This window comes from Microcaecilia unicolor, chromosome 12 (assembly GCF_901765095.1).
Source record: "Microcaecilia unicolor chromosome 12, aMicUni1.1, whole genome shotgun sequence".
NCBI lineage: Eukaryota > Metazoa > Chordata > Amphibia > Gymnophiona > Siphonopidae > Microcaecilia > Microcaecilia unicolor.
Window position 1 is genome coordinate 66,315,552 of NC_044042.1, and position 26,120 is coordinate 66,341,671.

A 26,120-nucleotide genomic window follows, 5' to 3' on the forward strand; every position below is an offset into this window, starting at 1 on the left:
AGGAATAACATTGTGTGATTCGTATATTTACCTTTAACCTTCTCTTTGCTTCATGTACAATTTCTTATTTATAATAGATGTTCTAAATGTTTAAACAGGAAAACACTCACGTGCAACAAAAGCAATGGACAAAAGAGTGAGGACAGCTCAAGGAGAATATCAGGCAGTCTTTACTATTAACAGCTAAAAAAAACGACCCAACATGGCCGTGTTTCGGTACCAAGGCTTGCATCAGGGGTCTATTGAATCTACATAAAGAGAAAAATAAATAACTAATTAAATAAGCGAATTAGACAAACGAAAAGTGACACGTTTCAGATTAATTTATACAATGAACACATTCATGAGTGTTAAAATGTTATAAAAATAATGTAGTAAACAAATAGATGAAGCTAAAATGAAAAATTATAAAAATGAAATAAAAAATTTAAAAATTGATATGAGTGATGGTCTAAAAAACTGTAATGATATTTATTTATTAGGATTTATTTACCGCCTTTTTGAAGGAATTCACTCAAGGCGGTGTACAGTAAGAATAGATTAAGCATGAGCAATAGACAAAAATATTCAAAAACAGTACAGAGTATGGCATGGTATACTATTTACAATGTCAGCACAATACGTAATAGAACATTATAGGTGATAGTGAAGGGTAAAGCAAAGATGTAACATATAGAAGGGTAAGAAAGTGGGAAGAGTTAGAAAGTAAGTTGATTGATTTAAAGAAAGTTGCACATGAGGTCAGAGAAATGGTTAAATGTTATCTCAGCTAGAGTAAGAGTGGATAAACATATTCTGCTGCAGTATATGCAGCCTGAGTACTCGTGTGTGTGAGTGAGACTAGTGAGTTAGTTACTTCTTCCAGTAAAGGCCTGGTTGAAGAGCAAAGTTTTCACCTGCTTCCTGAAGTAGAGATAGTCTTGTGTTAAGCGCAGCCTTTCAGGCAGTGCATTCCAGAGTGTGGAGGCTACTCCAGAGAAGGCTCGCTTGCGGGTATCACATCATCTAATGTCTTTTGGAGAGGGTGTGGTTAGTGAAAGCCCTTGGGAGGAGCTTAGTGTCCTTGGTGGTGTGTGTTGGATCATCCTATTTTACAGGTACTCGGGGCCATTTCCTTTCAGGACCTTGAAGATCAGACATAGAGTTTTAAATTTAGCTCTGTATTGTACTGGTAGCCAATGAAGTTTTTGCAAAAATGGTGTGATATGGTCACGTCGCTTGCAACCTTCTATGAGTCTTGCTGCTGCATTCTGAATCAACTGGAGCTGGTGCAGGCCCTTTGTAGTCAGACCATTGTATAGTGCATTGCAGTAATCCAGTCTTGATGTTATCATGGCATGTACAATTGGGATAAGATTTACCTTCTTGATGTAAGGAGAGAGGCAGCGTAGCTATTGCAAATAGTAGAAGCAGCTCTTGAAGGTTGCTTGGATTTGGGTAATCAGAGTAAGTGTTTAATCTTCCAAGGTTTCTGACTTGTGATTTGAGGGGGAGTTCATACTTCCCAAAAGGGATTTTGATGTCAGGTATGTAGGGAGAAGGGAAGGGAAAAAAGAGTCTAAAATGGACTGTGGAAAGCCAGGCGTTGAGATGTATCAAAGTGGCTGGAACAGCTCCCAACAAGGCGCGAAGAAGTGCCGAAGAAGCAGCATGCAGCCTGGAGAGTGGAGGCAGATGACAGCAGCCAACTGGTCCGGCAATAACACTGCTGAGGAACAGAGGACGCAGACTACCGGAGCCAAAGGCAACATCTGGTGACTCAATAGGAGGCAAGTCCCCCTCAAGATGCAGCTATGCGCAGTATATCTCCCAAACGCGATGAAGGCTTCGATGCACAGCAGCCAGCCACAAGCAGCGCAGATGACCATCGCAGACCGGAGCACGCCGATTGAAAGGCTGAGGGAGAGCTTGGACGAGCAAACACTGGGAAAGAGCCAACCAACAGCTTCCCGCGACGTGGGGAGCCGGTCCTGGCACTCGTGGACCCAAAACTGCCACACTGATGTAACCGGACCGCCGACACGACGAGCAAGCCTGAAAAAGAAAACTGCTCCCCTGATTTTCCGGTCCGAACCAGGTATTGAGGAGAAAATCAAACCTCTGCGATGCCCAACGAACCCGGTAGGTGCAACAACGGGCCAGCTCCGCGATGGTATGTGGAGCTGACGGTAGTTAAGCTCGCTAAACAGCTGCCATTTAACCTTTTTTATTTATCACATTTGTATCCCACCTTTTCCCACTGATAGCAGGCTCAAAGTGGCTTACAAAAATATTGTAGTAAGTTACAATGCAAGAAGTACAATTTTCAAATTTAGCAGAATAAAAAATAACAGTTAAACAGCAATGGGTATTGAAGTAGGATATGAATAACAATCAGTAGTAAATATGATCCACAGTGTCAAAAGCTGCAGAGAAATCAAGCAATACTAACATCGAGGCGAATCCCTTGTCTCGGTTTCTGTGAAGATCATCTAATAGGGATACAAGGACCGTTACTGTACGATAACTAGGTCTGAATCCAGATTGACATGGATCTAGCCAGTTTCTCTTTTGTAACCAGTCATTAAGTTGAACACAGACTGTTTGTTCTATGAGTTTCCCTAGAAATGGGATGTTGGATACTGGCCTGTAATTTTCAAGTTTGTCCTGATCAAGGTGAAAAACCTTGATGATCAAAGGGTGGACCACTGCCCTTTTTAATGCTGTTGGTAGCTGCCCATTAGAAAGAGAGATGTTCACAATTTTTGTGGTGCCTTCTATGAGGCCCATACTTGCCTGCTGCACTAATTTTGATGGGCAGGGATTGAGGGAGCAGGTAGTTGGTCGAAGGTTTCTTAAGATTTTGTCAAGGCTCTCCTGTCATTGGGTTAAAAGTGTCCCATCCGTCTTTTTCAGGAGGGGGCAAGTTTGTGCACCCCTGGTTGATTGGTCAGGGTCTGTGTGAGATTGCCAGTGAATCCTGGCGGAGACTTTTAATTTTGTTGGCAAAGTATGCAGCAAAATCATTGCAATTCAGTTTAGACTGGGCAATTACATTTATTAAAATTAATTAGACAAATCAGCCACAACAGAAGAGGTATACAAACTCTGTATATACATTTACTAAAGTTCATAATATGTTATTAGCTTCTTTTTTACATATTTAAAACATTTTTTCTTTTTTAAAAAATAGCACACATCCTATATAATAATTTGCAGCTCTGCACATCCGTCTGGATGCCTGGGTTCGTAACACAGTTCCCATTGGTCCGCCCTGGGGATGACGTCACAGGGCGGACCAATGGGAAGTGAGAGGGAAGAGAACCCAGCAGCAGCCACTGGAAGCTCCAGTCCGACGGCCCCACTCCTGTCCGAGTTCGACGCCCCCCCCCCCTCCGATTTCCTCTGCCCAAGAACGTTTTACCTCCTCTGCGGTCCACCGGCCACATTGAAGCCCTGCACGCATGGACGCCGCTTCACACTGCCTTTGCTTTCGCTTCTGTTTCAGCTGTTCCTGTGATCCCGCTCTTCCGCAAACAGGAAATGAGGGCGGGACCACAGGAACAGCTGAAACCATCGAAAGCAAAGGCATCCGTGCGTGCAGGAGGTAAAAACTTTAAACAGCCAGCTCTTACGAAGAGGAGGGGCGGGGGGGGGGGAGTGGGGTCCTGAAACGACACGGGGGGGGGGGGAAGGGGTGAGAGGGAGGGGGTGGGAGGGGTGTGGAGGAGGGGGAGGGAAGCTTAGGGGGTGAGGGAGGGAGGGGGTAGGGGGGCCTGGAGCTCTGAGGACGGAGGGAGAGAGGGAGGAACCTTGCTAGCGCCCCTTTCCTTTCTGTTGGAAACGGGCCTCTTTTACTAGTCATTGATATTTGATTCCATTTGTCCTATTCTTCGCCATATACTACAAAAGTGATGTGACATGCTGTGCTTTCTTTATAATATGGTAAGTATTGGTGCTCTTGGTTTACATCTGTGGTGATGCTATGGGGGGGGGCTGCTCATATATGTGATTGTCACTTGGTATCATGGGCTGACGGGGCTCTGATACTTGTACTGACTATATGATGATGGTGGCTTCTGCTCATTTTCAGCTTTGCAAGCAGAATGTAATCTTTGCAGTTCGGATTTTTATTACTATCTGCGCATATCGTGGGTCCATGGTCTCCCCTTGAGGAGCTCTGGTGGAGGTCTGATTCTTCGAGGGGATTAATCTCTAGTCTACAAAATTATTAAGCAATATAGGTGTGTTAATCTTCTTTATATGATTGCCTGGGAAAATGATTTAGGCTGGATGTTTTACAGAGTCTGATTGGAAGGTCATGATCAGATGTACTAGAACATAAGAATAGCCATACTGGGTCAGACCAATGGTCCATCTAGCCCAGTATCCTGTTTCCAACAGTGGCTAGTCCAGGTTACAACGACCTGGCAGAAACCCAAATAGTAAAGAGCAAGTAGGAGTTTGTTCGCTGATGGATTTAATTATGTTTAGTGACTGCTTTCTAATTCCCCCCCTGAAGCATGTCATGAAGACCAAAATGCCATTTGCTTAATATAGGAATCTGGTGTGTTGAACAAGCTTCGCAGTACTGGCTTTACATATCTGAGCAACCTAAGTCACTTTTTTTTTTTGCATTTATCTTTATTTGAATAATTATTTCTGGTAAAACTAATATTACAGCGGCGGTTTTGCTGTTTGTGATTGAGTTTTTTTTATTTTTGAAAGAAATGAAAAGAAGTCTGTAGAGACATTGAGGCAAATGATTGATGAAGCTTTAAAGAGTTTAGATCTGAAATAGCTGAGTGCTGTAAGAGGTCTGATAGCTCACTCTGATAACCTTCTAATGCCTCTCTGTCTTTAAATAAAACATAAAATATATAGACTGCATAGAGTATACTGTGTTTAGCTTTAACATAATTGTTTTTCTTGCCACAGTGCTGGTATTCCTATTTGCACTTTCATATTTTTTTTATATAATATTTTTTTGTGGGGTGACCCGTTTCCCCTTTACACTTTGGATAGAAACCTAATTAGTAGCAAGCAGTGGCGTACCTAGTGTAGTTGACACCCGGGGCTGGTCATTTTTTAACACCCCCCTCCAAAAGCCAGTACTAGGCATATCGAGAATACAAAACACTCAGGACCTATAGAGCAATTCTACCATACCATAAGCAGTCATTTCTACGAGTCGCACAAGGAAAAGGAAAGCATCTTAAACACTACAGTGAGCACTAGAACATCAATTCACCTACTGTAAAACGAAACCAGACAGAATAGTATAGATCGTCGATCCTGCACAGTCAATGCCAACTGAAAGCCATGTGTTTTTCACAAACACAGATACACCCTAATCCACTATAGAATAAGTAATCATAAACTTTCTATTTAGACAAAAATTAAACTGAACCCCCAAGATGCCAGACTCTGCATACAATGCAATACCACAGAAAATGTCCCCTAGTACTGTGCAAAATATAAAGACAGCAGATGTAAATTTGAAAAAACTAACAAATACCAATCATCACTTTACAAATTAACCAATAGAAATAAAATAATTTTATTGGACTAATACATTTAGCTTTCAGAGGCCAAAACCTCCTTCCTCAGGTCAATACAATATAGTGCTGTTACAGTATCCTATCCTGACCTGAGGAAGGGGGTTTTGTTCTCCGAAGGTTAGTCAAAATGTATTAAAATTAGTCCAATAAAAAGATCACCTTATTTACATGTTCTGTTTATAAACATTTATTAACAAACCTAAAATACTACTTTATCCTAAAGCAAAAAAATAAAAATATATATTTTATTTACAGTTTGTTGTGTCTGGTTTCTGCTTTCCTCAACTTCTTTTCACTGTCTTCCTTCCATCCAGCATCTGTCTTCGCTCTCTCTCTGCTATCCAGTGTCTGTCTCTCTGCTGTCCCCTCCATCCAAATCTGCCCTCTATCTCTGCCCCTTCCATCCACCTGTCTGCCCCTTCTGTCCAGGATCTGTCCCCTGTCTCTGCCCCCTCTTTTCAGATCCCAGTTCCAGCCCCATTATCCCATCTGTCCCGAGCTTCAGCCCCTGCCCCTTTTCAGCCCCCAGTTCCAGTACTAGCCCCCATATCCCACCTACCCTAGGAGTAGCTTAGTGGTTAGTGCAGCGGACTTTGATCCTGGGGAACTGGGTTCAATTCCCACTGCAGCTCCTTGTGACTGTGGGCAAGTCACTTAACCCTCCATTGCCCCAGGTACAAAATAAGTACCTGTATATATGTAAACCGCTTTGAATGTAGTTGCAAAATACCATAGAAAGGCGGTATATCAAGTCCCATTTCCCTTTCCCCCTTTCAGCCCCCAGTTCCAGACCCCTTCATCCACATGCCTTGCATTAGGGCCCCCCTTTTCAGCCCCAGACCCATTCTCCCACCTGCCCAGGCATGGCCCCATTCTCCCTCCTGCCCCCTTCTCAGACTCCAGCTCCAGGCCCCTTCTCCCATCTGAGCCCCCCTCCCCTCCCCATTCCCCACCTGCTTACCAGCTCCTTCGATAGACGACCCTCTTCTCCTCTATCCAGCTGAGCACCCCTCAACTGTTGACACCCAGGGCGGACCACTCCGCCCTTGGTACACCACTGGTAGCAAGATTCCGTGCTACTAATCCTAGGACAAGCAGTGGCTTCCCCATAGCAGACTATGGACTTTTTATCCAGGAACTTGTTCAAATGTTTTTTAAATCCAAATATGCTACTCCAACTTTTAATTCTCTCTTGAACAACATCAGTGGAGTGATGTAGCAACGTGTAAGAATTTTCAGTCCGTTCTCCTTTAGGCAAATTGAGATAGAAAAAGTGATCACAATGATAAAGGGGATGGAACTCCTCTCATATAAGGAAATGCTAAAGAGGTTAGGGCTCTTCAGCTTGGAAGAGATGGCCGAGGGGAGATATGATTGAGGTCTACAAAATCCTGAGTGGTGTAGAACGAGTAGAAGTGAATTGTTTTTTTTTTTTTACTCTTTCAAAAAGTACAAAGACTAGGGGACACTCGAGGAAGTTACATGGAAATACTTTCAAAACAAATAGGAGGAAATATTTTTCACTCAACGAATAGTTAAGCTCTGAAACTCGTTGCTGGAGGATGTGGTAACAGCTGTTCCTTATGTCAGAAACAATGTGGAGAAACTGGCACACTAGTGCACCTGTGGTGGACTGTCCAAGTATGAGAACATTTTGGACATATGTGCATTCTGCTCTCTTGGTTATTCTGGGAGTGTTTGATTTTTCTGTGAATATGTGTCTATTGAACTTTAATTTCTGAGGATTTTGATACCACTACTCGGCTAATAGTAAAATGTTGCATTTATGCAGCTCGCAATGAATAGAAAACTCATTCACCGATTTCTGTCACTCAATGGCGTCGGAGACTGCAGCATGTTGTATTGATGGAGAAACTAACAGCACTTAGGAAAACTAAGGCAGATAGCAGTGTATCATTTTGGGTTATTATTTCAGCATTACCTTCATGCTTAACTTAACTTTTGCTAGGTTGGTACTTTAGGGAGCAGGGGTATTTCTATAGGGGGTGAAAATTATTATTCAAGCTGATCTGGGCATTTTAATGTGTTCCCATCCCCTTTATCATTTTTGTTGCTCTTCTCTGTACCTTTTCTAATTCCGCTATATCTTTTTTCAGATACGGCGACCAGAATAACACAATATTCGAGGCGCGGTTGCACCATGGACTGATACAAAGGCATTATAACATCCTCACTTTTGTTTTCCATGCCTTTCCTAATAATACCTAACATTTTATTTGCTTTCTTAGCCACCACCACACACTGAGCAGAGAGTTTCAACGTATCATCAACGATGACGCCTAGATCCCTTTTCTGGTCAGAGATTCCTAATGTGACAGCACATCAAATATTGTATTTGGTTCTGGTTACCGCATCTTGAAAAAGATATAGTGGAATTTGAAAAGGTACAGAGAAAGGCAGTGAAAATGATAAAGGGGATGGGACGACTTCCCTATGAGGAAAGGCTAAAGAGGCTAGCGGGCTCATTTTCAAAGCACTTATCCTCCCAAAGTTCCATAGAAACCTATGGAACTTAGCCTCCCAAAGTGCTTTGAAAATATGCCTCTAGGGCTCTTCAGCTTGGAGAAAAGACAGCTGAGGGAAGATATGATAAAATAATGAGTGGAGTGGAATGGGTAGATGTGAATTGCTTGTTTACTCTTTCCAAAAATAATAGGACTAGGGGTATGCAATGAAGCTACAAAGTAGTAAATTTAAAACAAATCAGAGAAAATATTTCTTCACTCAACATGTAATTAAATTCTGGAATTCATTGCCAGAGAATGAGTAAAAGTGGTTAGTTTATCAGGGTTTAAAAAAAGATTTGGATGGCTTCCTAAAGGAAAAGTCCATACACCATTATTAAAATGGACTTGGGGAAAATCCACTGCTTACTTCTAGGATAAAATGTACTGTTTTGGGATCTTGCCAGGTACTTGTAATCTGGATTGGCCACTGTTGGAAACAGGATGCTGGGCTTGATGGATCTTCGGTCTGTCCCAGTGTCGCAATACTTATGTACTTGTAAGCTATAGCTGTGAAAGGGAAAATACTACTAAATTAGGAGATTTCAGTAAGCCAAATGTTGAATGGACTATCCCGTTCTGGGTTTGCTAAGAAGTAGGGAGATCCTGGATTCTCTACAGGGAGAATCTAGCAGTTGGAAATGGAACCCACGTGGGATGGGGCCATACTGGACTAAGTACTTTGAATGGGGAGAATGTTTTTGATGTTAGTGAGCGATCACTGAATGGTGTAGTTCAATATTAAGACAGGTGTGGAAAGGGTTCATTCAAAAGCAAAGGTTCTAGGTTTCCAAAAAATTAACTTTGAGATGAGTGAATACCTTAAAGAGGAGTTAGCTCGATAGAGATAGCTGGGAGAAATAGAAAAACAGTGAGCAAAACCAAAAGGAACTATTTTAAGGGAAACAAACCTCTTTAAAAAAAAAAAAAAAAAAAAAAGAGGAGAGGAAAAGAAGTCCACTTTAGTTTTCAAAAGTAGTAGCTGAAAAGGTAGGGAAAAAGAGGTTAGCCTTCATAAACTATAAGAGATCATAGAAAGAGAGTAAGACAGGTGATGATATCTTGAAAAGTTAAGCTGGTAAAGTAGGCAGGAAAGAAAAGATGCAAATATGGTCAAATGGGGGGGGGGGGGGGGACGACGACAATACATATCTAAAAAAACTTTAGTGACAGAAGAAGTGCAAAAGTGGCATTGTGAGATTTAAAGGTGAAGGGAAGAGTAATAGGTAGAGGCTGATAAGGATAGTGGGTGGCCTGCCTTTTTAGTTGCATTTTTAATTCTTTCCTTTCCATAGTGATACCTCCCCATAAGGATCTACAAAATGCTTTGTGCAGCACTTTGTATGGGGAACAGAGGAAGATGGGCTCTAATCAGTCTTAGATGAGAAGTTGTAAATTAAAAGCTTTGGATTTTGGTTGTCGCCATGGTACGGATGTGTTTTGAGGGTGTGTCAGACAATGTTCTATATTTATGTGAGGAGATTACAACAGCCAAGTGATATGTCTGTGTTTATATTGTATGTGTGAGTAGATAAGTATCTGTGTTACATGTGACTGTGTTTATACATCCCTGTGAGAGACTGCAAAGGGAGCAATATGGAGTGTAATTCAGAGGATGTAAATGATGTTTCCTGCTGTTTCTGTTGTTTTGCTGAAGTACCAGAAACTTGGATATGGGCATGAGGCTGGCACGGACAATGGAAACAGTGACTTGGCATCTTAAAACTGGAGCTCAAGGGGTGGTGGTTCCTCATTTGTGCAGCCAGCACAGGCAGCAGTCCAGGTGTCCTAAACTCTGATTCTGCTCAGCATGAGACGGTAGTGGAAGGAATATATGTGAACAGTAAAATATGAATTTGAGCTAATTTATTTCTCTCAAATGTTCAGTTTCTGTAAATCGGGGATCGGCAGCCTATTGTACATTGTGTGCCAATTTTTTCTTAGATTCAGTTAGAATGAATGATCACGTGCCTCTACACATTTCCTCACTTTGCCTCACCCTTTTGCTGCATGAATATTTAATACCCTGGCTGGCGGGGATGCCCAAGCATTGCCAGATGAAGATGTTCTGTGCATGAACCCCCTCCCCCCCCATGCTGTCTGATTAGCGAGGAAGTTGGCGTGGTTCTAGCTGCTGACGGACCCCTGCACTTGCTCAGTTCCTGATCCGAATATGCGCAGGAAGTGCCGGCATCAGCAGCTGGAAGCATATTGCCAACTTTTCCGCTGCTCATACAGCATTTTGGGGGGGGGGGGGGGGGGGGTTCCAGGCACAGAACATCTTCAGCTGGCGGGGCTTGGGCATCCCAGCCAGCAATACCAACCATACATGCCACAGGTTACCAACCCCTGCTATAAAGTTATTCATCTCATCGGCCCTCAATTTCTTAAGAGGCCTCTCCTTGGATTTTAATAACTATATTAAAGCACGGGTACTTGTGACCTGGATTGGCCAATGTTGAAAACAGGATACTGGGCTAGAAGGACCTTTTTGATCTGACTCAGTATGGCAGTTGTGTTCTTCTTTTGGATACAAGCGCTGAGACAAGAAGGGGTGGGATATCCACAAGTTCAGGATGGCTACCCATTGTGATTAGGTCTTAGGTGTTTGGTCTGCTTGGTGCTTGCAGGCTTTCGGTTTTTTTGTCCAGAGGGTTACTCAGTTATGGGAGGAGGAGATAATGTTATAAGGAATAAAATTACAGAACACATAGATAAATATGATTTAATGGGACAGAGTCAGCATGGGTTCAGCCAAGGGGAAGTCTTGCCTCACCAATTTGTGTCACTTCTTTGAAGGCGTAAATAAACACGTGGATAAAGGTGAGCCAGTTGATTTAGTGTATCTGGATTTTCAGAAAGCTTTTGACAAAGTTCCTCATGAGAGACTTCTGTGGATTAGGAATTGGTTATTGGACAGAAAATAGAGGGTATGGTTAAATGGCCACTTTTCTCAATGGAAGAGGGTGAATAGTGGAGTGCCGCAGGGATCTGTACTGGCACAGGTGCTATTTAACGTATTTATAAATGATGTATAAATTGGAATGATGAGTGAGATGATTAAATTTTCAGATGACACAAAACTATTCAAAGTTGTCAAAACGCATGCGGATTGTGAAAAATTTCATGAAGACCTTGGGAGACTGGGCATCTAAATGGCAGATGAAATTTAATGTGGACAAATGCAAAGTGATGCACATTGGGAAGAATAATCCGAATCATAGTGTGATGCTAGGGTCCACCTTAGGAGTTAGTACTCAAGAAAAAGATCTAGGTGCCATTGTAGACAATACGCTGAAATCTTCTGCCCAGTGCGTGGTGGCAGCCCAAAAACAAACAGAATGCTAGGAATTGTTACGAAAGGGATGCAACATAAGACCAAGAATAATATAATGCCTGTGTATTTCATTCGATTCTAGTCACCATATCATTACATGTAAATGCTTTTAAAGCAAATGGGAGGAAATATTTTTTCACTCAAAGAATAGATAAGCTGTGGAACTTGCTGCCGGAGTATGTGATAACAGAAGTTAGTGTATTTGGACAAGTTCTTGGAGGAAAAGTCCATAGACTGTTGTTGAGTTGGACATAGTGGAAGCCACTGCTTGCCCTGGGATTCATAGCATGGGATATTCCTACTATTTGGGTTTCTGCCAGGTACTTGTGACCTGGATTTGCCACTGTTGGAAGTAGGATACTGGGCTGGATGGTCTATTGGTCTGACCCTGTATGGCTTCTTATGTTCGTTGGTTTTTAAAGCGCAGTAGGGGTATCAAGAGGTAGTTTTCCATTAGTGAAGTCATAAAGATTTCCTTTCTTCTCTATGGTGTTTTGATGGTGTTGCTTGGGAAGGGGATGGAGACATTTTCAAAGGCCAATACACACAGAAAACCAAACAAAGCATGGCCCAGAAGAGCTGCAAAGATAGTATTGCGGCACATCAGAAAACGCTGTGTTTATTCATATTGCTTCTGGTTTTGGATTTTAAACTGGTGACCATTGAAAAATACTTTACCTTTTTTTTTTTTTTTGCATCAGGGTATTTTGTTCAAGAAACATTAGAAAAACATCACTGCCCCTTGGTGCATTTTTTTTTTTTTTTTTTTAGTAAAAAAGATGCCAGTTCTCAAATTCAAGGCCCAAGGCCATCTTTCAGGGTTTGGGTGATCTATGAAAAGGCAGACTTGGTGTCAAGAGCCTGGGCTTTGGAGACCAGGGGTATATTTTATTTTCCTGCTGAAGTTCTGTGCAAAAAACAAAATTCTGTACATAAAATTTGCAAATTCTGCAAGTTTGTTAGTTCTCACTAGAGTCTTAATATTACAGCCCCTGTCCCTGTACACAGATACCATCCATATTTTTCCCAGTTCCCTCCAGCACCTATAGCATCCACCTTTTTTCCAGGCCCCCCCCCCCCCCGTACCCATACTCCATCCACCTTTTTGAAACCCCCACTATCCATCCCTTGCACATAGTCATACTCCATTTTGTTCAAGATCCCCCCCCCCCCCCCACACACACACACACACACCTGCACCCCTACTCACTAGTCCAGTCACTGTGAAGGAGGAGGAGGAGGAGCTGCTGCATTGGAAGTACCTCTTTGGGACAGGAAATAACCCCACTCTTTTTTGCCCGCTGCTGCTGCTGCTCTGGGTCAATGCCGTTTCTTACAAATGGCTGTCGACTTGCTGCACAGCATCATGGGATTACTGCTTGAAGTCTTGGTGGCTGTTTTAAGAAGTGGCTGCACTGGCCCAGAGCAGTGGTAGTGGGCAGGAAAGAGTGGGGTTCTCTTTTGCCTCTGAAGAGGACATTAGACCACCAGGGCGTGTTAAGGTAAGCCTGAGGAGGGCCCATGGATGCTTGGGGAGGAGAGGTGGCAGTGAGGCCTGCCTGCCTTCTTTCCTTTACCATGGTCTGTTCCTACCAATTAAAAAAAAATTCCCCTCTTAAGCGCAGATTCTGTGTGAAAATAGTGAATCCTGTGTGACTGGGGAATTCTGCTCAAACTTTGCGCAATGCAGAAGCCTTGTAGGAATAATTTTAGCAGGCAATGGAAAAAGTGTTGGTACTTAGTACCTCCCGGGGTGGGGGGGGGGGGGGGGGAAGCCCCGCTGCCCCTACTGTATATTCTGACCCATATGTTTGCTGCCTTGTATCATCAATTTGTTTCATGCCTTTTCTGCACCAAGGACATCTCAGCTGCACAAGTTAAAAACAAACAAACAACAAACTGACAGGCCTCCCCCACTGGTTCTGCTGCACCAGAGCTAGAGCATAAGAGCTGGGGAATTTGAAAGTGAAAGGGTTGTGAAGAGGGCATGTGTTAATTTACTGGGAGGAATGCAAATACTGTATGTTCCTTTCTTCTGTGGCTCTGTTTGTATGTCTGGTGAAATAAAAAGTGGGGGTGGTGGTGGGGGAAGCTTTGGTATAGCAGTGAATTCAGGAAACATCAACATAAAAAAATAGATGAAGATGCATTTAAGTAGCAAAGCATAAAGATGATGCCAGGCATGTGGCCTGTCGAAAGCAGAGCCAGTGTTAAACATCTGGATCCCAGAGCAGAAACCTGGCAAGAAGTTCCGAAGCCCACCTGCAGGCTACATCTCCAGCTATAAGCAAGCTTAGGGGCCCTGGGCAATTTCCCTGTTGGGCGTCCCCCTAACACTGGCCCTGACTGGAGGAGAGCTGTTTGTGTTTGGGAATTCCCATAGACACTGAGGGAGCTGGTGGGTGTCTGGGTTTCCTCATGGTTACCAGATGCTTTATTATATTTTAGGTCAATTTGCAGTTCATGTTGTACCCTGCCTTTCTCTTCCTGGACAGCTTGGCTCTATATTTGTGAGAAGGTGAAATATCCATGGTAACAGTTTCTGTGTGAGATTGCTGTTTCCTGTATTGTACCTAGATGACAGGAAGGGCCGGATAGGGGAACCGACAAATTAAGTTATAATGGAGCAGCGATGATGTGTTGTTTACGTTCAGGTTACAGTAATAAACAGCGTTAAGCTCAGTGCAGCAACTTCTGGTTTAGTTCTAATTGTGTACTATGATTATATCTGATGTATCAAGGATAGTAACGCACAAAATTTAGCGTTAAAATAGAACTAAATGGCTTTACTAAGCGTAATGCATTTAGCATGGAAATGCATGCTAGTGAGCTGCATTAAAAAAAACGCTTCCTGTGCAACAAACTGTTGTAAAGATTTGCACACTTTTTTTTTTCTTTCTTGAAAGTGCTGAAACTTTACTTCACCTCCAGAGGTAAAATTTCTCTCTTCTTTCCATTGTCTTCAGTGGAAGTTAAAATTCAGCTTGTAGAAATGTGGGATTCTCAAGCTAGCACCCCCCCATGTCCTGGGTATCCCTGAAGCGCTTATTTCCCAAGATGGTGGTAAAACAAAAGTGGGGGTGGAGTGCACTTTCCCATGACCAGGTAAATACTGCTGGTGCATCGGCAGAGTAGAGGGGGAAAGGCTAGTTTGGTCTCCTTATGTTAGGAGTTCCTAACTTGAGAGAATCCCAGGACAAGAGCTTCTGAAGTTAAAATGGAAGTAAAGTTTACTTTGAAGTTTTTTGCTTTTATTTTTAACACATTACTTCCAGTTTAATGCTATGATTTACTTTACTTCCATTTAGTGCAAACGATATTTTGCTACTGTTTCATGCCATTGTTTTAAAATTTAGGACCTATTTTACAAAGCCGCGCTAGTGATTCCCAGTTCAGCAAATGAGAGAAAGCCCATTCAATTTTTACTGTACACCGCCTTGAATGAACACCTTCAAAAAGGTGAAAAATAAATCCTAATAAATAAATATACATCTAACCTTTTGGAGAGACAGGCTGGCTAATACACTGCCAGCTATTCCTGGAGGTTAGAAGCCACTTTTGTTTTTAATTATGTTCAGTAGTTGTTGGGTAGGCCGAGACATAAGCTTGGGATACAAAAAGCTCTGGATCCGACTAGAAGGTAAACAGTACAGACCAAAGGTCCGTCAAGCCCAGCATCCTGTTTCCAACAGTGGCCAATCCAGGTCACAAATACCTGGCAAGATCCCAAAAAAGTACAAAACATTCTATACTGCTTATCCCAGAAATAGTGGATTTTCCCAGTCCATTTAATAATGTCTATGGACATTTCCTTTAGGAAGCCGTCCAAACCTTTTTTTAAACTCTACTAAGCTAACCGCCTTTACCACATTCTCTGGCAACGAATTCCAGAGTTTAATTACACGTTGAGTGAATAAAATGTTTCTCAGATTCGTTTTAAATTTAGTACATTGTAGCTTCATCGCATGCCCCTAGTCCTAGTATTTTTGGAAAGCGTGAACAGATGCTTCACATCTACCCATTCAACTCCACTCATTATTTTATAGACCTCTATCATATCTCCCCTCAGCCGCCTTTTCTCCAAGCTGAAGAGCCCTAGCCGCTTTAGCCTTTCCTCATAGGGAAGTCATCCCATCCCCTTTATTATTTTCGTCACCCTTCTCTGTACCTTTTCTAAGTCCACTATATCTTTTTTGAGATGCGGCAACCAGAATTGAACACAATAATAGAGGTGCGGTCGCACCATGGAGCGATACAGTGGCAGAATAATATCCTTATTTTTGTTTTCAATCCCTTTCCTAATGATACCCAACATTCTATTTTTTTCCTAGCCGCAGCAGCACATTGAGCAGAAGTTTTCAATGTATCATCGACGACACCGAGATCCATTTCTTGGTCTGTGACTCCTAACGTGGAACCTTGCATGACGTAGCTATAATTTGGGTTCCTCTTTCCCACATGCATCACTTTGCACTTGCTCACAGTTAAACGTCATCTGCCATTTAGATGGCCAATCTCCCAGTCTCGTAAGGTCCTCTTGTAATTTTTCACAATCCTCCTGCGATTTAACGACTTTGAATAACTTTGTGTCATCAGCAAATGTAATTACCTCACTAGTTACTCCCATCTCTAGATCATTTATTAACATGTTAAAATGCAGTGGTCCCAGCACAGACCCTTGGGGAACCCCACTAACTACCCTTCTCCATTGAGAATACTGACCATTTAACCCTACTCTCTGTTTTCTACTACTACTACTATAAATCACTTCTATAGCGCTACCAGTCGTACTATCTTTTAACCAGTTTTTAATCCACAATGGAACACTACCTTCTATCCCATGACTCTCCAATTTCCTCTGGAGTCTTTCATGAGGTACTTCGTCAAACGCCTTCTGAAAATCCAGATACAAAATATCAACCGGCTCACCTTTATCCATATGTTCACCCCTTCAAAGAAATGTAGATTGCTGAGGCAAGACTTCCCTTCACTAAATCCATGTTGACTTTGTCCATTAATCAGTATTTGATGGCAAGCAGCTGATTATATCCAATCCCCACCCCCCCCCCCCCAATATCTTAGTACATCCAAGGTTGATAACAATGAGAACTTGGTGCTATGGGTCTTCCTGTACCCATACTGAAAAGGCTCTTAAAACAGGGCTGAGCAACCATGATTCTCAAGGGCCACAACCCAGTCAGGTTTTCAGGACTACACAGTCAATATGCACGAGATTGATTTGCATTTACTGCTTCCATTGAATGCAAATAGATCTCATGCATATTCATTGTAGAAATTTTGAAAACCTGATTGGGTTGTGGCCCTCGAGGACCAAGTCCTGGTCTAAAATGTTACTCTTAGTCAAGAAGTCACCCAGTTGCTTCAAAGTAACTTAACATAGAAACATAATTTAGTCAGATAAAGACCATATGGCCTATCCAGCTGCCCATCCATATCATCTATTCTTCCTGTCACTCCCGTAGAGATCCTGTGTATTTGTCCCAAGCTCTCTTGACTTCAGGTACTGTTTTTGTTTCTACCACTTCCACTGGGAGGCTGTTCCACAAATTCAAAACCCTTTCGTGAAGTATTTCCTCAGGTTACTTCTGAGTCTTTCCCCTTTCACCTTCATCCGATGCACTGTTCCAGAGCTTCTTCTCAATTGAAAGACTCACCTCCTGTGCATTTATGCCACATAGGTATTTAAATATCTCTATCATATCTACTACTACTACTATCTCCTCTCTTCTGTCTCTCTTCTAAAGAAAACATATTGAGATATTTATGTCTGTCCCCATACACATTGTGATGAAGACCACTGACCATTTTAGTAGCCATCCTCTGGACCAACTCCATCCTATTATCTCTTTGAAGGTATGGTCTCTAGAATTGTACTAATACTGTAAATTGAGGATTCACCAGAGTCTTATACTGAGGCATCATCACCTCCTTTTTGCTGTTGGCCATTCCTCTCCATATGCACCCAAGCATCCTTCTAGCTTTCGCCATCGCCTTTTCTACCTGTTTGGCCACCTTGAGATCATTACATATGATCACACCCAAGTCCTGCTCCTCTTTCGTGCACAAAGTTCTTCACACCCTAAATTTGTACCATTCCCTCGGGTTTTTGCAGCCCAAATGCATGACCTTGCATTTTTTTTAGCATTAAAGCTAAGTTGCCAAATTCCAGACCATTGCTCTAGGTTTGCTAAGTCCTTCCTCATGTTATCCACACCATCAGGGGTGTCTGCCCTATTGCAGATTTTGGTATCATCCGCAAGAAGCAAACATCAGACAGCCCTTGAGCAATATCATTTACAAAAACATTTAAAGAGCCGGCCCAAGAACTGAACCTTGCGGCACATCACTGGTAACATCCTTTTCCTCCGAATGAGCTCCAATCTATGAAGTGGCGGAGCGGTGCCTTGTGTCTGCCTGTAAAAGAAGAAAAATTGCCTCGTCGGCCGGCCTTCCCTCACTGTGTCCCGCCCTCTGACGTAACTTCCTATTTCCGCAAGGGCGGAACACAGTGAGGGAAGGCCGGCCGACGAGGCGATTTTTCTTCTTTTACAGGCAGACGCGAGGCACTGCTCCGCCGCTTCATAGATTTTTTAAAAGGCTGGGTCACGGTGCCGGGTGGCAGGAGAAGAGGGTTGTCGGCACGGAGCTGGTAGGCAGGTGGTGGCTGGAGGGAGGGGGAGCAGGGAAACGAGAGTCGCTGGACATGGGTGGAAGGCAGGGGAGGGACAGGAGGGTCGCTGGACATGGGTGGATGGCAGGGGAAAGAGAGAATCACTGGACATGGGTGGATGGAGGGCATGGGTGGATGGAGAGGAGGGTTGCTAGACATGGATGGATGGAGGAGAGAGAAGAAATGCTGGACATGGATGGAGGAGAGGGAAGAGTGAGGAAGGAGATGAGATGAGGGAAAAGGAAGAGAGGAGAAAAGCTGCACATGGATGTAGAAAATAGGCAGAAGCTGGATCCACTGGACAGTCAAGTCTGCGGAGGACCCAGCTTTTACTTACGGATGTAGGGCAAGAAATGAAGAAGAAAGGAGGGAAGTAAAGAAATAAATGGAAAGGAAGCCCTGGAAATGGAGTTAAGAGGACAGATAGCAGCAGAATCAGACACTGAGCCAGCATGATCAGAAAAACAGTCACCAGACAACAAAGGTAGAAAAAATCATTTTGTTTTCATTTTAGTGTCTGGAATATGTGCAATTTGAGAATTTACATCTGTTGTCTTATTTTGCACTGGGTATACTGGAGCTGTAACAGCTTACAGAAATTATTTATAATGAAAAAAAAATCACGTTATAATATTTTCAATGATGTCTGCTTATAAGCGCTATGGCTGGTATAAGGGGTGTGGCAAATGTGGGTGTGGCTATAATAGGAGTTGAGTCATATGTAGTGACTCCGCCCACAATGAGTACCAGCACCTTTTTTTCTACAAAAAAAGCACTGGCTAACACTGTCAAAAAAGGGCTTCAACCTATTAATCTACGCAGCTGATATGACAATCTACATTCCATTTGACAAGAACATGTCAGAAATCGAAACCAAAATAACCCAAGGAGTTAATATCTTATAATCCTGGGCGACCACATTCAAACTGAAACGAAACAAAAAAACACAATTCTTTATCCTCACATCCTCCTACTGCAAAGACACATTCTCCAGCATCATGCTAAATAGATTCACCCACCTGATGGCAGGTATAGCCTAAAGTCTTAGGGATCACAATAGACTGAAACCTGTCTTTCAAAGAATAGACAACAAATGTTGTACTGAAAGTGTTCTGAACAATGTGGAAACTAAGGCACATTAGATGCCACTTTCCAAGAACAGTCTTTCGCATGCTGGTACAAACATTAACCATAACACACCTAGACTACTGTAATGGAATTTACACTGGATACAAAGAACAAGTTTTGAGAAAGTTACAAACGGCACAAAACACAGCAACAAGGTTAATTCACGGAAAATCACGATTTATCAGAGCCACCCCACTACTCCACCTCCCCATCAAGCTAATAGCCTTCAAGGTTTGCACATTAGCCCACAGAATCATATTCGGTCTTGCTTCCAGCTACATGACAGACCTAATAACCCTACCAATGCACAACATTGGCACAGAATCAAGAAATTATCATACTCCACTTCCCCAACTGCCAAGGACTGCGATACACATCAGCTTACTCGAGTTTCACATATCTACGCACACACAACTGGAACTCTCCCCAAGGCCTTAAACATGAACAACTACCTGATCTTCTGCAAACAACTAAAAACTTTCTTCTTCAAAAAGTTCTTTTACGAGGACTCGGGGAATCCCTAGTCTAAAAATATCAACTAGTAAGTTCCTTGTCAACCTATTCTTCGCCACCAACCTGAACTCGATCCTTCTTTCCACAGTTAACCACCAATTAAAAAACGCTCAACCTCGGTGAAAAACCCAAGTTCCTTGTTAACCTGATCTTTGCCACTAATCTGAACTCAACCTTTTATTCACTGACAGGATACTAGTAGCCAACAAAAACACTCCACCTTCACGGATAATCCCCAACATACTCAACCACTGTAACACATCAACATGCAACTAATCACAGATTACCCAATACTAGTGACACCGATCAGTTTATCGAATGTAACTACCCTAATTATGTTTGTAATACACATTGAAATGATTTAGTTGGAAAATGTGGGATATAAATTTGAGCCTACAAATAGGTGGGAAAATGTGGGATATAAATGTAACAAATAAAAAAAAGAAATAAAATCAGATTTGTCTGACAAAGACCTGCCTCTAATAAGACCACGTTGCCTTGGGTTCTGTAATCCATTGGATTCCAAATCCTTTACTATTGTCTGTTTTAAAAGTGTTTCCATTAATTGACATACCAGCCTGTAGTTCTCATCGTCTTCCTTCCGCTTTTGTGGAGAAGGACCACATCTGCTTTTTTCCAGTCCTCCAGTACCACTTCTAACTCTAGAGAAGCATTGAAAAGGTTAGCCAGTGGAGCTGCTAGAACTTCCCTAAGTTCCTTCAGTACCCTCAGGTGTATACCTTAACTAAGACTGAAAGAGAGGAGATTGGCCAAACCTGTCAAACCTATTATCAACCTAATATATATTTTTTTTAATAAAGGGCATACAGTGGTAATTTTAACGCATCTGAAAATTGGCCTGATAAAGAAAAATTCAATAACAATGTTAGAAAAAGTAGAGTGTGATCTTTCATTTGTTGATAATATCAGTAGTGAGCAATAGTCTAGTGATGCTTTTATTTATTTATTTGTTGCATTTGTATCCAACATTTTCCCACCAATTTGCAGGCTCAGTGTGGCGTGCATTATGCCGTAGTGGCGATCGCCAGTTCCAGATAGAGAATTACAAGTGGTATTGCATTGAAGTTCCTGAATGATAGAGTGAATTATAGAATAAGTTAGATAATCAACTATAGAAAGTTCATTTCTGGCACATTGGGTGCAACTGGCTCAAATGGAGCATATTTTTGGCTCCTCGAAGGCTGGAACATTGACTTCAACCTCCATGGCTGCTTCAACTTCGGCATCCACTGGGTCTCCACCTGCCTGAACACCGAGCGCTGGTAGCAGACCCTGGGACTGGTCAGCATCGGACCTGACACCGAGGACATGTATAAATTCGGCATCATCGAGGCTCTATGCATTGGGGGAAGCTCAAGAAGCATAAGCATCTGTCTTTCTCGACACACAGGGCTGGGAGCATCGAAACATCGGCTCCTCTGATACCCAAAAAGCGCCAGTGCAGGGAGGAGTGCTTCCCCTCCTTAGAAGAAGTGCTGGTGCGCAAGTCATTGAGCAGCCCTGTTTCCACCACTGGTTCGGCACAAGACATCTTCTCAGACTGCCGCTGCTCCGGCTCTTATGCCTTTGCTGATGCCCACCTTCAAGCTGTTCCTTGGCATGCTCTGAGAGGAACTGGTGCAGTTGCTGCAGAGGGCTCCCACTTTGGCATTAAGAGCACTTATGCCACCAGCAGAACAGCCCCAGGTCCTCTCTGAGGCTACATTTGTGCCAGTGCCCAGATTATCTTAATCTTCTCCCTGGGCCAGCTCTTTTTTTTTTAACATCTTTGAGTTATATTGCAGAAGGACTGGTGTGGTAAGGTTTATCTGTTTGTGGATTATACCAAACTTTGTAATAGAGTAGACCCCTGGAGATGTAGATAGCATGAGGAGGGATAGTGAAGCTTGAAGAATGGTCCAGTTTCTGGACCAAAGATTTAATGCTACATAATGGAGAGTCATGCACTTGGGTTGCAAAAATCTAAGGGAATGGTATAGTATAGGAGGTGAAGTACTTCTGTGTATGAAAGAAGAGCTGGACTGGGTGGGGGGTGACTGTATCTGATGGCCAAACAGGTAGAAAAAGTGATGTTCAAAGCCAGAAGGATGCTTGGGGTGCACAGGGAGAGGAATGATCAGCAAGAAAAAGGAGGTAATAGTGCCCTTGTATAAGTCTCTGGTGAGGCCCCATTTAAGAATACTGTGTACAATTCTGGAGACTGCACCTTCAAAAAGGTAAACAGGATGGAGTTGGTCCAGAGGGTAGCCACAAAATTGGTCAGTGGTCTCAGCTGTAAAGTGTATGGGGACAGACTCTCAATATTGTGATACCCCCCTTCTCACTCAGGGTGACCTGGTTCTCAATATGCAGATCATATGCAAATTAGTGTGCTACCCCCCTTCTCACTCAGGGTGACCTGGTTCTCACTAAGCAAATTAGACAGGTCTCACCAACAGCATATTTTTCAGGCAACTCTTTATTCCAGCCCCTGGGCTCACTTCTTCTAGCTTAATACTTTATACTTTCATAGGTCTTCACACTGAGCCTCCCCACACAGATACATGGGCTCAGTACTAACTTCAATACTTTGGGGACTTTTAACCCCAGGCTTTGCAGCCTGCTTCTCTCAGTACTGGGACACACAGTTAAACACTAATGCTTTAGGGACTTCTTACCCCAGGATTTTCAGCCTGCTGATCTCCTTTGGATCCACAGTCCACCCCCAGTCCATAGGGTTAGCCAGTATCTTCCAGGGGGATCTCTCTTCTTCTGCTGCCAGCTCACTTCTCTTCCTCTCACAACTCAGGTGGGGTATAAAGAGGTTAATTAGCTACACAGGACCCAGCCCATAACCTCCTACACCTGTGGACATCCCAGGGCTCGCCCCGGTCCTAGCGACCTCCATCTATTCTCTTACTAGCACCCTCTAGTGGCCTACCCCGGATAGGACAGCCTCATACTTATCACAATATGTATACTCTGGAAGAAAGACAGGAGAGAGGGGATATGATAGAAATGTTTATCTCTGTGAAATTAATGTATAGGAGGTGAGCCTTTTTCAAACGAAGGAACACTCTAGAATGAGAGGGCATAGGATGAAGTTAAGATGTTATAGGCTTAGGAGTAATCTAAGGAAATACTTTTTTATGGAAAGGGTGGTGGACGCATGGAATAGCCTTCCGGAGGGGGGTGGTGGAGACGAGGACTGCGTCTGAATTTTAAGAAAACAAGGGAAAGGAGGAGTTAGTGGTTGCTGAGGATGGGCAGACTGGATGGGCCATTTGGCCTTTATCTGCTGCCATGTTTTTACTAGATTTATCCTCTGCTTTCAATCTTTGTGGATCATGACCACCTCCTACAATGCAGTAGTGGCTTTAGTCTATCTGGTAAAGGTGCTCAAATGGTTCATTTCCTTGCTCACTGATCATTCATCTTCTGTTAATTCTCACTCTACCTTTTCTTCCCTTCGTTGCCTCTTTTGTGGTGTTTCCTGCAAGGCTCTGTCCTTGCACCACTTCTCTTCAATCTATTCCTCAGTCCTCTTGCTACAGTCGTTCATGATCAAGGTTTCTTATTACATTTCTACGCCAATGATGTCCTTCTCTTTTCTGCACCTGCTCCTCCTGTTCTGTCTCAAATTCAGTGCTGCATTTCAAGACAACCATCTTTTGAATCATACCAAGACCTTGTTGTATACAGGCACAAAGATTATCCAGGTATCTTGCATAGCTGGCATCTCTTACCTCTTGTAGACTGCTTTATACACCTGGGAATTTATATTGGCCAACAACTTTGACATCCAAGTTTCCTATGAAGTCCATACCTGCTTTTGGGGTTTACAGCAATGCAGATCAATCCGTTCCTTTTTTTTATGTTGAACCCCCCCCCCCCCAAACACTTTTCCATGCACACATATCAAGGTTAGATTACTGTAACCTTGTAATACTGTGTATGTAGGACTTCCACTAGGTCTTATTTAATGTCTCTCCAGTCAGTACAAAATAAGCAAGTCTTTTTTTTTTTTTTTTAAGGCTCACAAGTTGGACCTTATTCCCTCTTCCCTACCAGCATCACTTGCCCCCTGTTATCTTTCAAGTCCAGTTTGCTTTATGAGCAAGAATTAGTAATTTAATCTACACTGGTTCTCCTCCTTGCCTTGCATCTCTCCTCACGCCTTTATCTTCTTCCTTCATTTGTCTAATACACCTTTATAGTCATCCGCCGTCATTGGCCCAAATTGACACCAGAAGAAACTCAGCATTGTTCTTTGTTGCCCCCACCTTATGTCCTGCCACCCTTGCCCCAACTTGAACAATCCTTTGCCAAATACAAGTCAACCTTTAAAAACTAACCTTTTTAGCTAAGCCTTCAGAGATATCTAGCCTGCGGAAGAGGCATGCACGGGATGATTCTAACTTCCTCTTTTCTCTGTCCCTCAGTGTCTATTTTATTTATTTATTTATTTGTAGCATTTGTATCCCTCATTTTCCCACCAATTTGCAGGCTCAATGTGGCTTACATTTGCCGAAATGGCGGTTGCCATTTCCGGGTAACAGAATTACAAGTGGTAATGCGTTAAGTTGCATACATACATGGTAAAATACATGGAACATAACATACGTGGAACAGATCATGGTATAGATATATATCGTGTGCATATACATGGTATAGAAGAATAAATTATGGTAATGCATGAAGGTTCCTGAGTAATAAATTGGATTGTAGCATAATTTAGGTCATCGGCTATGGAGAGACCATATTCGACATAAAGATTGAAGTGGTGGTGCTTATTCATTAATGGCAAAGAATTTCATTCCTTTTCTGCTCTCCTATCTGATGAAATGGCATTCCTTTCAAGTTTCTGATTTGATTGTAAACTGCCTTGTTTTGTCCTCAAGGAAGCGGTATATCAAATGGGAAAAAAACCCAAACATGGTAAACCAAATCGGCAGGTAAATTTTAGCATTTAGTTTATAGCTGTTGTGTATAGAGCTATGATTGCTTTTATAATATGTCCCTCCCATTCTCTCTGCGGTTTCAGATCTGGGTGTTTAGTGTTGGATTTCTTGAGAAACTTTGGTGTAGGCACTTGATTTCATTTGCATTCCTGCGATTGTGTGCTTAGCTAAGTCCTATATGGAGAACTGGCAAGATGGTTTACGAAAATCTGCACATAGGATCACCTCCAGCATGGTGTAGCTGGTGGAGGTGGGGGATTACTGTACAGTAATATAAATGTGTATTAAATTAGCCAGACAGTCAAAATCAGTTGAGTAGGCACACCCATTCAGAAGGACCTCTGGAAGAGCATTGTTGGCCTTCTCTGCGCATAGGGCCCACTTTTCTAATGCATGCCTTTTCATTGGTAGTTCAAGCAAAGTTACATTTAGGTAGAATGGGTATCTCTCTATCTTTAGAGGGTTTATAATCTAAGAGCTAGCTTTACTAAAGTATTGCAGTGCATTAGTGAATGTTATTGCAAGTCCCATTTGTTTTTTTTTTTGCAGTGGGATTTATTTACTGACTGATGAGTATTAGCATAGTACTGTACTTCAGTAAATCTAGCCTTAAGTTTGTGCCTGAGGCAGTGGAGGATGAAGTGGCTTTCTGAAGGAAACAATAGGTGTTGTCAGGGTTCAAATATATATATTTTTTGGGGTGGGATGGGCTGGGCTCTCAGCTGCTGTTCTAACTAGTAAGGTGCTGTTCCTCCCTACCTAATATGAACAGAAAATGCTACTTTGGTAGGAATAGTGCACATAAGAAATGGAACTTACTCCACTGATTCTTTTCCCCAGATCTGTTCAGAGCACAGAATGCTAACTGCATTGTAGCCAGAATGAACAAAGTCTGATCAAGGATGGGCACGAAAAGGGATCAGTATCCTGCTAATGCAAGTGGATGTGAGTATGTCAATCTTAGGGCTAGTGACACCCTTAAGCCTCTGGTTTCTGTTGAAGAGACTTAAGATGTGTGGTAATCCATTTGTCCTGAAAGGGCTTGTAGTAGATGGAATCCATAAAGCTTAACTGAGGACTTCAAGCAGTGAATAAGGGCCTCAGATCTTAACAAAATGACTCTACCTTATTGTGTGTATCCTAGGCTGTGTCCTGTTAAACAGATAGTGTCCTACCCTGATTTGATTGTAAACCACTTTGTTATACCCTCTAAAAGTGGTATAATAAAAACCAAATAAACCATATACCACCTTGTGAGGGGTGATTCTGGGTTATAAAATACAGACTGCAATCTAAGCTTAGTTTGTAATAGCTGGACATGTTGTTTACAGTTGAAAACAAGAGGAAAAGGTTTGAAATTTAGCTAGATAAAGCAGTGATCACTCCCTGACCCCATCAGGTCTGCATATCTGTCTTTTTATTATT

General features: G+C 42.5%; 1 protein-coding gene across 1 annotated transcript in view; it reads left to right on the plus strand.

Annotated features, from left to right (window-relative positions):
* ARHGAP23 (Rho GTPase activating protein 23) overlaps window positions 1-26,120 on the plus strand; it is a 192,751-nt gene that overhangs the window by 8,967 nt on the left and 157,664 nt on the right. Inside the window, exon 2 of the mRNA XM_030220800.1 lies at window positions 25,536-25,640. Within this exon, the coding sequence (XP_030076660.1) occupies window positions 25,629-25,640 (12 nt within the window). The 5' untranslated portion in view covers window positions 25,536-25,628. The remainder of the gene's footprint in view (window positions 1-25,535; window positions 25,641-26,120) is intronic.